At 37.2% G+C, this 17,505-nt stretch overlaps 1 protein-coding gene across 1 annotated transcript in view; it reads right to left on the bottom strand.

Moving 5' to 3' along the window:
• The window catches only part of TBX4 (T-box transcription factor 4), a 165,417-nt gene that overhangs the window by 71,814 nt on the left and 76,098 nt on the right, over positions 1-17,505 (bottom strand). The window contains exon 4 of the mRNA XM_075197747.1: positions 5,023-5,170. Within this exon, the coding sequence (XP_075053848.1) occupies positions 5,023-5,170 (148 nt within the window). The remainder of the gene's footprint in view (positions 1-5,022; positions 5,171-17,505) is intronic.

Below are 17,505 nucleotides of genomic sequence, written 5' to 3'. Positions count from 1 at the left end.
TTCCCCCTGGCCTCAAGCCTACTGCATTTTATCCCTGGCACTCTCAAGGTGTCAGGTTTCTGAATGACCTTGCCGGCACTGATACTTTCCCTCAATTCTCTGATCTTCAGCAAATATTTACGATCCCTACTAAACTTTTTTATCAATACTTACAAATCCGTAACTTCCATAACACAGTTAAACGCCGGATCACTGCCCGCCCACTCACTTCCTTTGAGTACCTTTGCCTCCGTCAATCATCCACGGCTGGCCTTATATCTACCCTTTATTCTGAACTCTCCTTGAACGCAATAGATCAGAGAGACTCCCATGAATTGGCCTGGGAAAGGGACATTGGGGAAACTCTTGACCCCGATGATTGGAGTAAAATTCGTGAGAATGCTGCTTCTAGTTCCATATGTGTAAAAATCAAAGAAAATGTCTACAAAGTTTTATATCGATGGTACTATGTGCCAACTCGCCTTAAAAAGATGTTACCTGATACTTCTGACCGCTGTTGGAGAAACTGCTCCCTGGAAGGGACATTCATCCACATTTGGTGGAATTGTTCAAAGCTGACTAACTTCTGGCTTGATATGAATAATTTGATAAATGCAATACTTCAGATTTCTGTACCTTTTGAGCCTAAATTTTTTCTCCTGCCACTAGGGATCCCTGGGGCTACACGCCATCAAAACAAACTCATTTAACACATTTTAACAGCGGCCACATGTCAACTTGCAGCGGACTGGAAACAGCCTAATTCTCCCACTATTCAATCTATAATCAACCGAATTTGGCATATACAGCGTATGGAATTTATGACCAGCATTCTTAACAACTCCTTCAAATCCTTTAGCAAAATTTGGTCTCCTTGGTTATCCTTTTTCAACTTTTGCTCTCCCTTTTAATTATCAGCAACTTACCTGCTCCCCCTGTCTTATCTCTTAATAAACACATGCCCTCCGCTCAATTTCTTTTTTCTTCTTTTTTCCCTTTCTCTCCTCACGGCTCTAGCCACGCCATCTCTATTTCCCTCCATCCTTCCTACCCTCTCCCTCACTTCTTATACAAAATTCGGAGTCAAACGATACTGACATAATGGTGCTATTGTCTTATCTCTATTCTTTTGTTGTTGTTTTTTTTTTTTAATATTATATATTTTACATTGTGGGCATACACTGTATTAATACCACTGTTGATTTTTTGTTGCTTCTTTGTTTTTATCGTTTTGATTCTCCAAAATAAACATTTAAAAAAAAAAAAAGAAATATTAAACTACAGATTTGAAAGCAAACAACAGTTTTTTGCACTTATTTATCTAAAGGAAAACTAGATGCTCAACTCAAGCAGATGAATATATGCAGTAGATGAAGCACTGTTAGGTTATCTTCAAGAAATATTACACTTAATGTGAAGCTCAACGTGGAAGAATTTCAGAGGTTTTACATAAAGCTACACCCTAGAGCTATTCCTATTTCTGAAACTCATATTGATAATTTGCTGTTTTAAAATAAACTGATTAAGGTAAAACAGGTGTAATATGTGTATATAACCTCTTCTGCTTCTATCAAACAAAGTAATTAAGTGATAAAGAAACTCAGGGCACATACAACACCTGGAAATAGTTTACACTTCTAATACCATTACTTGTATGTTATAATTCAATAACTGTGATTCAATTAAAACAAATTAATAAATTTAAATTGCATATAGCAACAAAAGAAAAATCGGTATTACGGGCACTTAGGCATGCATTAGAAAAGAGTTGATTTTTTAAAATTCATAGAAAAAGAATATTAGGTAAGCCAATCTATTTGGCCTTTGCAAAGTGCATTTGATATACGAAACAGCTGTCCACTAAACTTGATGTTTGTATTACCACTCAGCACTCTGGTATTCTGGTATTTTGTGCCACTTTCAACTTTTTTTATATGTATTTAAAATGTGTTTTTTTCCTCTTCATTGGGAGCATTGTGGAAACGTTTTTCTGAACAGACGTTGTTCAAGACCTGAGCACCAACAAGGAAAGATTTACAACAGTAAGTATTATTAAATGTGAGCAATTATTGTTACTTTATGTGCTCTGAAATGTGCCTGCTGTATTCAAATGCAACGAGGTGTGGATCACTAGTTCTGGCAAAGCAGACAGTATTTGCTTCCAAATTTTATACTGAGAATTACAGTATTATTAAGTAGAAAGACTGCTAAACCCCTTGTTATGTGACTTAAGTGGCATATTTACAGATGCACTGTGCATCACCCTGTATAGCAAGGCTTTGTTTGTTTTCTTGGACAATTTATTGGTTTGTTCTGCACGCCATTGTTGATATTGTATGTGATGTTTATATTGCGATTGAAGTGTGGATTGTTAGAGCAGAAAACAGGATTTAAAAGTACTACACAAATTTGAATTAGTTGAATTGTTAAAGTCTTGAGCCCTTATTTATACTGTACATGTGTCTGTTTCTTGTCTTTTGCTATGTTGTCGATTCTTTGGTCCCTTGTTATCAGGTGGAATAGCATAGTTTATGGACTCTAAGAGTGGGAAGGCCAAAATTTAGTAGAAAAAAGCCACTTAGTATTCAACACTTTGTTTCAATCAAAATTTAACGTATACCCCTTATGGGAAAAATAACTGATCAAAAGAATAATCACATTCCTACCTGTTTGAGCAGTATATATATATATATATATATATATATATATATTTGATCTGTGGTGTCAAATGTGGCTCTCAATAGCAGCAGGAGAGCCAATATTATCATAACTTAATTGGATTCCCTCAATGCCAATAACTTAATTATGTCTGATATCCACTTAATAGTATAGTCCTAATCAATGCATTGATATCATATACATATTTCTGCTATGTTCCCAAAGGGAGTTATTGTATATTTTGGGACAATTAATAAAAACGCTCTGGGACAAAGAAGGTCATAAAGGTGTTAAAATATGATTAAGACAGAAGGAAATAAGTCTAAAAGGCATTTAAAATATATTTATATTTAGCATATTCTGGGGTATCATCCTGCTGCTGAGTAATTGTCTAAATTATTCTACGCTTTCCCTAGGCCACTGATTACACCAGAAAACAAGTTTGTTTAATTCTGCAATTACTGTGTTTTGTTTCTGTTTTATGTGAAAAATTGTTATATTTCGGCAAGCCAACTTGTTATAACCTTTTTTACCCAATAAGAAATTTAATTTTCATGTCATATTAAATTCCATGAAATGATGTTCTGTTTTTGTGTTCTTAAAGAATCTTTGTGATAGTCTTGGCATTTGTAACACTACATTTTTGCAGAAAATGGTTTGGTTTACAATAGCTGTGCTAGTGGCTGTGATTGCATTTCGGTAAATCAGAGGATAAATAAACACTTTTTAAAAGCTCTAAATCTTAGTGGTGGCAGTGTTTTTATTAGTGAGTGAGCTGTTAGGGTTTTTTAGTCATTTGTAGGTAGGTTGAGTGGTTTTGTCTCATGTACACATTTCATCCATCCCCATAACAAATTTGAGGCACCTCAAATGGATATTTTTTATTAAGAATTCAATTATATAAAGTCTGTGTAATTCTTCTGAGAGAAAGTACAGATTAGTATAGAATGGATAGGATGCTTAAAAGTTTGTAAGACATACAGTGCACTTTTCACTCCCTTCTCTTCTATTCTTTCTTTATCTTTTGGTTACAATGGGTGTGTGAAGATGGCAGCTTCCACATATATGTGTCAAATAAAAGATGGACTTGCAGCACAATGCAAGGATATAGGATTTCCAATAATTCTCAAAACCAGAGACCAGCTCCAAAAGCATTTGCTGATGCCTCGTTGATAGTGGTGGAAAACTGGCTGCTTGTGATACAGTTTGAAGTTTGCACCGGAAGTCGATTGCCTGTGCATGTGTATATATATATATATATATATATATATATATATATATATATATATATATTGGAAAAGAGGGATTTCAAAACTACGATCAATTATATAGGCTGTGCAAGAGGAGAAAAAAGACTGATAATGGTGATAATATTGTAGCCACAAAATTGGATACACTCTCCCTGACTTGAGTGTTGATGTTACCAGATTCTCTCTGCCCACTCTATAATGTGACAACAGAATTGTATTCAATGTCCTTGTGATTGTGGACCACATCAGACTCCTTTGCTCTGCATCTTTGTGCTTTTAGGATACAGCTCCTTACTCCCTTGCTGATTCATTACAGTTATAATGAACCCGTAAGAGCCAATGCTATTACTCTAACTTTATATTTAGCACAATGACTTATGTAAGTCACTATAAGGGTGAATGACTCTGACTGAAGGAGTTTCTAGGTTTATACATTTTTTATACATATCATGTTTTCCTTACAGTCATTGTGGTCAGTATTGCCCACATACACACTGTGCCCAGTGCTACCCATAAACAATGCTCCCAGGACAAACCGCCTAACATTGTGTCCAGCCTCACTCATATATACAATGTAAGTAGTAGTAACCATTTACATATTGGTCCAAGCAGTGCTCACATACACAGTGCCAGAGGAATTTCACAAAGCCAATATAGCAGATGCACTTGAATCATTTAAGTTAAACCAAAGTGCGCTGACAATGCAAACTTGATCATGTTCTTTTGCTGTTCACAGGGTGCAGAGCTTGTCTAGGTCATTTTTCGGACTGTTTTGTATGTATCAGTGTCATTTTTACTATGGGAAAACTGATATGATAACATTGCAAGATCTGCTCAAAAAAGAACTAAAAAGTTAACACACATATCCGACACTTAAATGCAACACATTGACTTGAGAGTGAACAAAACAGTGTAACTTTCTTAATAAGGTTTCTTTGTTCCTAAAGATATTGTTGAGCAATGAAAGTATGGACACACACAAATGTATTTCGAGTGCACATATACATGTGCATTTTGTCATAAATAACCCTAATCAATGAGCATACTAGACTGGCATCGCTGCTTGCCAAATACAGAAATAATTTGCTACACATGTTTTACATAATCTAGGAGCCACAATTTATTTTATTCTTACATGCCCAAAGGGATCAAGATGGTTGTTGGTCAGCTTCAATTTTTGAAATGACACCAGTTGTCTCATCCAGTGAGCTCCAGTAGCTGGGGAATCTGGATGAACATATAACCGTCCCGGCATTGCAGGCTCTGCTTTGCCAGCCACCATCCTGCAAATAGAATTTCATTGCAGTTAAGATACCAGTGAATAAAACCCCAATAATGTTATTTCTGAAAGAAGACAGACAGCTACATGGGATGCACTCATATTGAATATACAAGCCTTGTTTTATAAAATATTTTACATGTAATACATTGGCTTTTTTGACATCTGTGATCAAAAAATATTTGATACATGTCAATTTTATTGTTTGTGGGTTTAATTAAATTTCAGAAGAAAGGAGTAGGAGGAAGGAAAATATATAGCGTAATGCTGATTAAAGGACCACTAGACCTTTTCCGATAGGAAACATGGAGGTAAAATACATTGTTGAGTATTAAGTTATTAACCTAACATTTAACTGCAGCTCTGTTATAAAGTACAGTATTACCTCTCATCTCCATTCCATACAGTTAAAGCTCCTCTCATATTTTTAGGACCGATATTTTTTTGCTTCCTCCAATATACCCAAAAAATTGCAATATTAGTAACAGAGAAAATTATTTTAAAAAATTGTTTATTCTTTAAAAAAATACATTTTGTCAATGTTCAATATTTTTCAAATATGTTTCATTTAAAAAAAAAAAAATTATTTATTTTTTACCATTGATTTATCTTTTTGTTAGTAAAACTAGATACCCAAATCTGGCCATGTGCATATCCACAGAGAGTGGTCTGATTTACACAATCAAGCATTTTATTTGAGCCTTTGTTGTCGGACAGATAAGCAATAATTGTTCTTATTATTAGTACAGGCGCATTTTTTTATTATTCCCATGTGGAGTGTTGTGTGAAACTATTACACTGTCCATTATTTCAGATTTGTGCTTCAGTTCCACCAACAAACAAGTTATGAAAATAGATTAAATTTATTTAAAAAAACATATATAGATTTATTTAATTTAACATTTATTACTATCTTGACAGATACCACCACTTTAATTGGTAAGTAGAATTCTTATGAATTTCACTGTAGACTGGGTGGTAAGAATGCTATCGATGAAGGTAACCTGTGGTAACCTGTTTTCGCCATCAATAGGGCTTTTTGCCTATTCATCAATTTGCCTCTAAGTTCTAGGTGTCTTGCAGAATGCAGAAGACTTTCCTCCACGATTGTATATTTTTTGCTGCATTCATTTTGCTGTTTCAATAAAGCAAATATATTCCCCGTCACCATGCTTTACAGTAGGGATAGTGTTTTTGGGATGTTATTCAGTGTTAGGCTTTCACCAAACATCCCAAATCCATTAATTTTACTGGGAAATCAAGGCACATGTGCAAAAATTGAGGAATTTGTGCTGTGAATCAACCTCTTTGTGATTCATAATTGTTTTCTTGATTACTGATCAGTGCTAAAAATTGCTGCATAAATCCATTTTGATTCCATGAAGAAAATAAAATGTGAAAGATATTTTTTATAATCATTATATAATCAATTATTCTCTTATGTAACTTTTTCTGTTTTATAAAGTTTTTGTGGTTAATCTTTTTTATTTCGCCTGCTATCAATATATTTCAAACTAGGTAATTTTATAACAGTTTATTCGCATAAACACTATGGGGTATATTTACTAAAAAAGTGGAGATGTTGCCTAAAGCAACCAATCAGATTCTAGCTGTCATTTTGCAGAATGTACTAAATAAATGATAGCTAGAGTCCGAGTAGTTGCTACGGGCAACATCTCCACTTTTTCAAACCTACAGTTTAGTAAATATACCTCCTGATGTTTTTGCTAGCAAAAGGGCTTGTTTCCCTATAAGAGATAAATGGGTAGTTTTGAGGTGAACTGGAAGACATTCTGTCAACTTTTTCTATGCACATGAAGATCCAAATTACAGCAGCAAAGCATTCTGAGTAGAAAAAAATCTATCAGCAATATTGTTGCTGTTTACTTTTCTCAGTGAATTACTTTGCTGCTGGAATTCGACCCTTTATATGTTTAAAAGTGTAAGAGAACATTTATTTACATTTCACATTGTTTCAAATTTTACAGTTTAATTCAGTGAGTTATTTCTGACAGAATGTGATACTGAAAGACTAAGAGATGGTGTTAATGATGGGAGATGCTGTTGGTGGATTGGGATAGAAATGGTGTTGATGAAGGGAGGGAGATGGTGTTGCTAGCTGGAGGAAGATGCTGTTGGCTGATTGGCACAGAGACGAGGTTGGTAAAGAGAGGGAGATGGTGTTTGTGGAGGGAGAGAGATTAAGAAATATGGTGATCATTGCAGTTTGCCGGATCAGTTGCATATCAACAGCAGCCAATGTCCTTTCTCTGTCAGGCAACAGCGGATTACACCCTAATACCAAGTGTATGGTGATCACCACATTTCAAATCTATAACCGGCATCCATTCCCTGACAACCAGCGGTAGATTTTGTCCTGATGTGTTGAGTTATGCAGTGGTCACCGCTGCATGCCTAATCTGTTTACAGAATTTCTCCTTATTAAGTAGAAATGTGTTTTACTAAGTCTTGAGTATGTGCAGGATGTCCCCGATACGCTTTGGAATAGTTGTCTAATAACAAGAGTAGGATCCTCTGCTCCTACACAACTAGCGTCTCATTCTCTCCAGCTCTCAGTCTGGTAGCATCAGCTGGGCAATCACTTGCTACATTCATGCAGCTAGTCATCTTGCAATATCTCATTGGTTCTGCTGGCTTTATAAACTCCTTCCTGTTACCATATCAATACTGGTGATAGTTACTGCCTGACCTAGTGTGCCTTATATTCTGATCTGTTCTGTTCTAAGTATTTAACCTGGATTGTTAAAAAGGATTGTCTTCTCCTGCCCTTACCTTGCTTATTAAATAGATCTGCATATATATCTCTACCAGCCCTGAATCCTGGCTTGTTAAAAGGAACTGCTGTCTTCTCCTGCTCCTGACCTTAGCTTGTTAGGCAGATCTGCATATATATCTCCACCTGCCCTGACCCCTGGCTTGTTAAAGGAACTACTGACATCTCCTGCTCCTGACTGTGGCTTGTCTAGTACTCTGCATTAACTTTGCCAGTCTGCCCACTACACTGGGCAATAGTGGGAACAATTACTTCCCAAGCTTAAGTCCAGGGCTAGTACTGTGGGACATATATAGTTCCTAGAAAAGGGGGCTGCTAAAGTTGAACATTTCACAAAGAGGTTCTAGGAGTTGAGGATCACATGCTGTATTGCCCTTAACATTATCATCAACACAAAAATATTTTGGACCTGACACATGGAGCTTCATCAACCATCTCCTGCTTAGATTATGGCCAGTCAACTAAAAGATTTATCACAAGTAGCCAAAGACTTATCTATGCATGTGTCTGCACAAGACGATGCAGCCCACACTACACAAGTCACCACTCTCTCGGTGTAGGAGCCTAAGTTGAATTTACCAGACAGGTTTTCTGGTGGCCGCAAATTATATTGGAATTTTAGTGATAGCTACAAACTATACTTCAAACTCAAGCAAACCTCTTCGAGTTTAGAAGAGTAGTGAGTTGGAATCATGATATTTTTGTTACAAGAAGACCCGCAGACCTGGGCTTTAGGACTTAATGCTTTCAGTCTTTCATTATTGTCTGTTGATGCATTCTTCAAGGCCCTGGGGCTCCTATTTGATGACCCCGATAGGGTGGCTACCGCAGAATCTCATCTTCATTTCTTTAGACAGGTGCGTAAATCGTCAGAGGAATACTGCACTGAATTTTGTAGGTAGTACATGGACTCTGGATAGAATGACCCATCTCTCTGTAGCAAATTCTGAGGAGGACTTAACGACACCATTAAATATGTCCTAGTTTAGTTACCTGTTCCAGAAACTCTGGAATCTCTTATGAGTTTGTCTATTTGAATTGATAGAAGACACAAGGAACATCGCAGAGAGAAAGAGTCATCTGCTGTTCTCTCTACTCTCTAAAAGAGACAGTTCTGAACCCATGCAAGTAGGTACCTACCTCATCTCATCTGAAGAAAGTCAGAAGACGGTTATGCCTTTATTGTGGCAGTGAGGGACATTTAGTATGAGCAGGACCGAAGAAGTTGGGAAACTTCAGGGCCTAGGGAAAGATGGGGAGTTTTTCCTAGGCCAAAGCCACTCTCTGCCTTCAAATTCCCTTTAGATTAATGTGAAAATTTCCTTTGATATTGTTAATTTTCCTAATGCTGCTCTAGTGGACAGCGGGGCAGCAGGAAACTTTATTGACGAGGAAGTTGCACAGAAACATAAGGTATCCACTATACCTTTGGAAACCGCAGTCTTTATTTTGGATTTGGATGAAACCTTGCTTTCTGGAGGTCCCATAAGGCTGAAATCAAACCCTCTCACTTTAAGGGTGGGATGTCTGCATTGTGAGGTTATCCCTTTTTATATTGTTAGGTCTCCTAATTATCCTTTAATATTGTGGTTCCCATGGCTGTTTCCTCAGATTGATTGGTCACGTAGACAAATCACTTGTTGGGGCAAATCCTGCTCGCAATCATGTCTCTCATCTTTATCTGGCTCTATTCCAGCTGCATATCTGGAATTTGAAGATGTCTTCTGTGTACAAAGCAGCAGACTAACTTCTACCCTATAGGCAAAATGACTGCGACATTGACATCCTGCCAGGGGCTAAACTACCTAAAGGCTGGCTGTTCAACCTGGCTTCTCAGAACTCAAAGCTGTGTGAAGATTTCTGAAAACTTAGTGAAAGGTTTTACTAGACCTTCTAAGTTTCCTTTGGGTTCTGAGTTATTCTTTGTGAACAAGAAAGATTGGTGTTTGAGTGCCTGTGTTGATTAGAGGACTGAATTAGATAACCATTACAAACAGATATAATTTCTCACTCATTCCTAAGTTATTTAATCAATTAAAGGGAGCATTAGAACTTTAAACTTTAGAAAGGCAAATTTTAATATACTAAAGAAGTCTATAAAGTGCATAGACTGGGAAGCAGTTTTTGAAGGAAAAAATACAGAAGAAAAGTGAGCTGTCGTTAAAATGTTGTTGGAAACAATCAAAATAAATTAAAAGAATTAAGTCTAAACCAATGCGGTTAAATAAAAAGGTAAGGGAAGAAAGGGAAAAGGAAGAGGACTGCATTTAAATTGTTTAAGTCTGAAGGGACTGAGGAATCCTTCCGCATCCAACGACTGTAACAAAACATGCAAAAGGGAATCATCAGAACTTTCCATTGCGCACTATTTAAACCTATATTTAAAACTGGAAATTTCAAATCCAGTACCAATAGTCAGCTAGCCCCAGTATTAGTAGTTGGACAAGCCAAGTTTGAAATAGAGAAGATCTTGGATGTATAGAAGGTCCAGAAACAAGTCCATTATCTGGTACATTGGAAAGATTTTAGTCCAGAAGAACGATCCTGGGTTCCAGCCAGAGAGCTTAATGCTAAGAAGTTGGTAGGTGACTTCCATAAGAAAAACCCTCGGGAACCTCTATATTGGGTTCCTTCGACCCCTTTCAAAGGGAGGGGTAGTGTTAGGAAATATGGTGATTATTGCAGCACACTGGATCAGTTGCCTAGCAATATTAGCCTGTGTCCTTTCTCTGTCAGGCAACAGCAGATTGCACCCTATTGTGGTCTCAGTGTTTGATCTGACTTGTTTAAAGGATTCTTTATATTTTCCTGCCCCTGACTTTGGCTTGTTAAGCAGATCTGCATATATATATATATATATATCTACCTGCCCTGACCCCTGGCTGGTTAAACGAACTTGTGTACTCTCCTGCTTCTGATCTTGGCTTATCTATTACTCTACATTAACCTTGCCAGTCTGATTCTCAGTTTACTCTGCTAATACCATCTAGGTTGCTCACTACCTCTTACCGTGTTCTGTCCACTCCACTGGGCAATAGTGGCATCGACAACTACTAGTACCTGAGTTTTAGTCCTGGGGCAACTGAGTACTGTGGAACATATATAGTTCCTCAGAAAGAGGGCTGCTAAAGGTGAACATCTTGCAAAGTGTTTCCTGTAGTTGAGGATCGCATGCCATATTGCCCGTAACAAAGATGTTGTTGGTGGCCAAAGGGAGATGCTGTTGTTGGATGGGGACAGAGATGGTGTTGGTGTAGGGAGGATGATGGTGCTGATGGAGGGAGGGAGATGCTATTGGTGGTCAGAAAGAGATGGTGCTTGTGAAAGAAGAGAGATGGTATTGGGGCTGAAGGGAGATGCTCTTGGTGGATTGGGACAGAGATGGTGTTGTTGTAGGGAGGATGATGGTGTTGGTGTTTGGAGAGAGATGGTACTTGTCAAAGAATAGAAATGGTGGTGGTGGCAGGAGAGAGATATTGGTGGAGGTGGGAGAAAGATAGTGATTGTGAAAGAGATGGTACTGGTTGCGGGAGGGAGATATTGTTGGTGGATTGGGACAGGAATGGTGTTGTTCATGTGTAAATGAAGGCAGAAAGAACAATGGGAGGGGGAAGGAGGCCAATGAAGCGGAAGGCCCATGGAGAGAAGGGAAAGTTGGGAAGAGTGTAGCAAAATGAAGCATGCTCCACAGAAAATAGAAATTATTTACTTTTTATTTATCACAAAAAGGCTGTCTTTAGATATTATTGTTTTTCAATAAATTATCAGTGGTTCAAACCAAGAAACATTAATATTATTATGGGTAACTGTATTTTTAATAAGTTGCCTCCATTTGTGTAGATTGACAGTGGTTTTATTAATGCAACTATGCAGAAAAATCAAGTGCTCTTGATTGGTGTACTCAAAAATTTGGTGGCAAGTGGTGGGATATATAAAAACAAATAAAGTAAGAAGTGTAATATTGAAAAAGCGGTGGTTTCTATATAAAACTAAGTGATCAATCGATATAAAAGGATATCTTTTAAAACATACATATATGGAGAGACATGTAAACACAAGAATTAAATAATTTACAGATAATGAAATTTTTTTTAAAAAATAGGATAAAAAGATAATGAATAAAAATAAAAATAAAAATAGAAAAATAAAAATGAAAATCAATACAGAAATGAAAAAATGAAAAATAAATTTATAAATTAATAATGTCAAAAATAAATGTGTAATTTGGTAGAATGCAGTTGCAATATTACTATCCCCATCAGACATCTGAGTGGTGAGATATGTTTTTGTTCTTGTCCACTCAGTGAAATAGTATAATGAGACACACACAATTTGATTTATCATTAAAAGATATGGATTTTTTATGGTGGTACCTCCACTCTTCTGGTAGTTGGAGGGAGGAAATTAAATATAATAGTGCTAGGTCACCCATTAAGAAGCTGCATTTGTGTTAAAAACAGACACGGCATTGATAAACACAATCTGAGACTGTCTCCTAAAAACACAGCATCACAATGATTAAATGAACATCAGTACAGCCAGAACAGGAGCAGGCAACTCAAGCTTGCCAGCTGTTGCTGATTTACAACTTACATCACCCCCACTCAGTCTTGTATAACCCATCAAGCTTGATAACATTAAATTAAAATAGAGAACTTGCTCACACACTATCTTACAAAATTACTGGGGAAAAAATAACTGTGTTTTAGTGATTTTGTTTCTTGTTGTGCAGGAACTGAACAATTTGTTTGTATGCATATACACATATGTATAGTAGGAGTGTTTTTTCATTCATCAGCATCATGTATTATTACATCATGGAACACTTTCAAAACAAATGCTATGACACAAGTTGACGGGAGCTCTGTGACTCAAGTGTGTGGGACCCGTTTCTAGAGAACATATGACAATTGTCAGACACATCTGGTGAGCACAAAAAGTGGTTGGTGGTTTCTTTGGATGCCCATATCTATAAACTGAACATGAGAAGACTGTATTTATTGTACAGGATATTAAAAAGGTGACCCTATTAATGTGTCTTGTTGAGGGGCAATTACAAGTATTGGCTATTTGTGATCAACAGTGTCTAAATTCTACAAAACTAATTTGTCTTTGCACATTGTCATAGTATTATTCTGTCCATTTGCAAATTTAAACATTAAGTAAAAATAAGGAGGGTTATTTATGAAGTTGGAAAATGCAAGTCTGCAACACTAAAGCTGCACCTTCTGCTTTATTGCAGTATGCGTCCATCTCTCCAATATAACTCCTGTTTTTATCGAGTCAGTCACCTCTTAGCAAATGTGGGATGAGGTGTTCCAAAGAGGGCTGGATTATCAGCAAGGCAGCAATTCTTGGCCAGTGGACAATGTACTGGGGCAGGAGGCAGTGTACAACACAATGTGGCAGCAGGTGATGAATAATGTCATGTAGCAATGGGCTGTGCAATATGGCAGTGTGGCAATGGCAAAGGAAATGCATAGTGAAATACGGCTGGGTAATTGACAGCAGAATGGGCCTGACAATGGGCCAAAAATCAGCAAAAAGTAAAGCCAAGCATCAGCTCTAATGGGTTATGACAAAGTAGGGCCTGATTCATTAAGGATCTTAACTTAAGAAACTTCTAATTTAAGTCTCCTGGACAAAACCATGTTACAATGCAAGGGGTGCAAATTAGTATTCTGTTTTGCACATAAGTTAAATACTGACTGTTTTTTCATGTAGCACACGAAGTAGAATTGCTAACCACTAAGCTATCATGATGTCCACAGGCACATAATGCACATAAGCCATGCACACCCATACAAGTAGGAGCATGCCATCGCACAATGCACATATTAAGTGAAATGTGCAATATTTACAATAAATGTCATAGATGTTAGACATTATTACGTTATGCTATTTGCACTCTCATCACTTGGTATCTTTGTGTAATACATTAACAACAATGAAGTTAAATGTATTTAGTAAATAGCATACCCTGATGCAAAATGTTGCTTTGCAATTAATTTGAATATCCTAGATATTAACAGGTAATCTAAACAGATTTCTCTCACATGATAGCAGGATTCCTTGCTCAGTATTTAACTTGTGTAAAACAGAATATTAATTTTCACCCCTTGCATTGTAAAATGGTTTTGTCCAGGAGACTTAAATAAGAAGTTTCTTAAGTTAAGATCCTTAATGAATCAGGCCCGTAGATTTGGGGTCATTGATATAATTAGGTGCAATTACATGTGAAAATAAATACAATGGGCAACAGATTTTTTTTAGTTCACAAATGATCCTCAATGAGTGAGAGGAAGTTCCGGTGCTGTTGAGTCTGCTTGAATCCTCTTTAATTTATCTTTGGTATAAGATTCCTGCGCCGGGCCCTCATAGCAAATTTTTTTTGTGGAAAGAGTGGTGATGCCAGACCATCATCCCGAGGTCCTCACTCTGCGCATTTGCGGGTGCTGATGCAATTCAAAGCTCAAACAGGGCTACACTTGTACGTGCATGGTATCCTTACATGCTCGGAAGAGCAGAGCCGGGCACGTGGCAGGAGATGGACAAGCATCTCTGTGTACCCCTCACCAGCTCACTCCATAGCTACTACAACCTCTGCAATAGCGTTGGTTATGCCACGTGTATTTATGTTGGCAGAGTTTTGTGTGGATAACCTAATCTAGACACATATGAGAATTTATTATGAACTCAGATGTGGTCTAAATTTGCATGGTTATGTTAGTTGTTGTCTCATGAAACTTTCAGCTGATTTTTATCAATATCTAGTAACACGGTTTGGATCTTTTATTAAAGGAGAAATAGGGAAAAAGTTTTTGGCAAGTTTATAAACTGAAATATGTTTCAGCTGCGGAAAGTGTTTCATTGGAAAAAAATGCTTTTCACTTTAAAATCCTTCCAAGCATGTTGGCTTCCTCTTTGTATTAGGAAGTACCAGATTGTCACCAGAGTGAGTGGAAGGCTGAAGATGCTGTACTCTTGTTACACACTATCTCTTCAATATTCAATCAAATTAGTTTTGTTACAAAATTCAAAAAATAGGGTATCAGTTCACTTTAAGAACATTGAAACTGCAACATGATATATAAAGCATTAAAGTAAAATAATTAATTTTGATAGCAATAGCACTGGACCATCGACACCACAATGTATTTTAAAGGACCACTAAAAACACCAACAATATACTTAGTATTCCCCTGTGCATTTGCCATGTCCCTAATTCCACTGCAATACAATGCTGGGGAAACACATTTTGGGGGAAAACTATTTACATTAAAAAGACAATGATAAACAGATAAAAATGACAAAAAAATAGATTTTCACTAAATGGTACAATACTCAGATCCCCTGATGTGTTTTCAATCCACTCTAAGTTGGGTTTGTTTTTGTTTTTTTCTGTGATGTTCTCCCTACGCCTCACCATGCTGCTTTTCATTTATGGTTTTATCTTAACTTTGTTGTTGCAGATTTGAGTATCAGATGTGCTACACTGTCCATGTGATATTCCATGTTACCTAGTCTCTGCTTGCAACCCCTGGTACTTCCATTGCACTGCTATGTATAACAACATGTGTCTTAGGCTAGGTACACACTGAAGAATTTTCTGAATGACTTGTTATCTACAACGACTTTACTTTCAACCGAAGGTCTGATCGCTCGGCCGATTAATGCGTACATACCAGTCACGCTTTAGACGATTAACAAAAGACGACTGGCTGGCCAGCGACTTTTCATAACCATATTGTCATGAGAAAAAATTTTAATTTCATACACACTGAAACGACATATGAGGTCCATCTAACAATATCCACAAGAAATTTACATAAAGGGTAGAGAATGTTCATTAATAACCAAGTAAAACCTCATGAAAAGACAAGGGAACATGTTTTCTTCACTGTTCATTAGCACATAATTGTGTTCAGTGTATGTTCGTTTGGGACAAGGGTACAGGCATCAGAAATTTACATACACACACCCTCAAAGGAGTGGTAGGTCGAGGAACTATCGGCAGTTGCTTGTGGATTGATCGGAAATTTATACACACTACATGATCGTTAGGTGATTGGGAGGAAAATATTACACAGTATGACCAACCAAGTGAGCCGACAATTGATAATTTGGGACGATATACGACCATTGTGTCATTATGCACAGTAACCCAACTTCCAACCAAACGGTCATATATCGGCTGAAATTGCTCGATGATTGGAAAAAAAAGCTCCAATGTGTACCTAGCCTTACACTGTAATTCGTGAAATGTAATTGTAAATTCAACACTTTAATGCATCACTAAAAAAGGAATAAAAAACAAAGTTAATTTTCTTATTACATGTTTTCCTTACATATTTTTATTCTACTAATTTATCAAAAGTAAGTCTCCCTTAAAAAAGGATGAAAACCATCCTGTCTTGAAGGTATTACAAGATGGACATGCGGAGACCACAAGGATCAATGTTTACAATGAGGGCAGCCAAGAAATATTTCAGACGCTTGTTCAGAACTTCTTGGGCCCCCTCCATAGCCTCCAAGGGGGTGGGGCCCATCATTCTTTGTACCTGCCCTCACCTCTCTCCTTCCAGTTTTCAATATCAATGAGCATTATCCATGTGGTGAGTGTGCACGTGCTGTAGATGGAATAGTTTATTGAGAATCAGTCCTTGGTCCAACAAAAAGGTTAGTACTATGTATCAAAAAGCTGAAACAGCAAATCATAGGATGATATATTCTTCTACTGAAACCTGCTGTGACTTCACTGGAAACATCTCTTTGTGAAAATCAACTACCAAACATTTCTGTTGCTAAAAAGATTTGGAACTAATAGCTAGCAGCCAGGCTTCTGCATTCCCTCCCAATATCACACCTCTTTTAGTGTTATGCAAGATCTTCATCTTCCTAAACATTTTTTAGTGCAACTATTATATTAACTCGTATATGAGACATATACTGTATCATTATGTAAATAGTTAATTAAAGAACCACACCAAAAACTATTTACTATTTTAAGATTGAATGCTGGATTTTACTTACCTCTGATGGGCTGTTTGTCCAGTCTGTTAATGTTAACAGGCCTGCACAACATTGTAACCCAGTAATTGTGGCAGGCGGATGCCACACTTATGGCACCCCAATAAGCCTACCTGTGCCTAAAGTGTGCCCTGCTCGCCCGCCTGTGCCAAAATGTGTTGCTTTTTTCTGCTGTGGGCAATCTATTCACCTTGAGTTATGAGTCCCCTCTCTGAACAGAGAAGGTATAGGAATAAGCATAGTGGTATGGGGGAACAGCGTATACGCAGAGAGGTGACGACTCCGGGCAGGTAGATCCTAGCTCTGAATGTTAACATACAGCGCCACAACACTTGAATTGTAATGACTTTATTTAGGTCAGAGTTCTTCTTTAAATATAAATCTGTCGTTTTATTTAGTTCAGTGTTACACAAACTTTTATATTTACTAATGTAGATTGTCACGAGCCGCGGCGGTACTCACGCCCCCTCTGGCGTCCCGGCCGTCACCTTGATGACCGGGGCGTCACTTCCGGA

The sequence above is a fragment of the Mixophyes fleayi genome, chromosome 2 (assembly GCF_038048845.1).
Source record: "Mixophyes fleayi isolate aMixFle1 chromosome 2, aMixFle1.hap1, whole genome shotgun sequence".
Taxonomy (NCBI): Eukaryota; Metazoa; Chordata; class Amphibia; order Anura; family Limnodynastidae; genus Mixophyes; species Mixophyes fleayi.
This window is presented reverse-complemented; position numbering and strand designations above follow the sequence as displayed.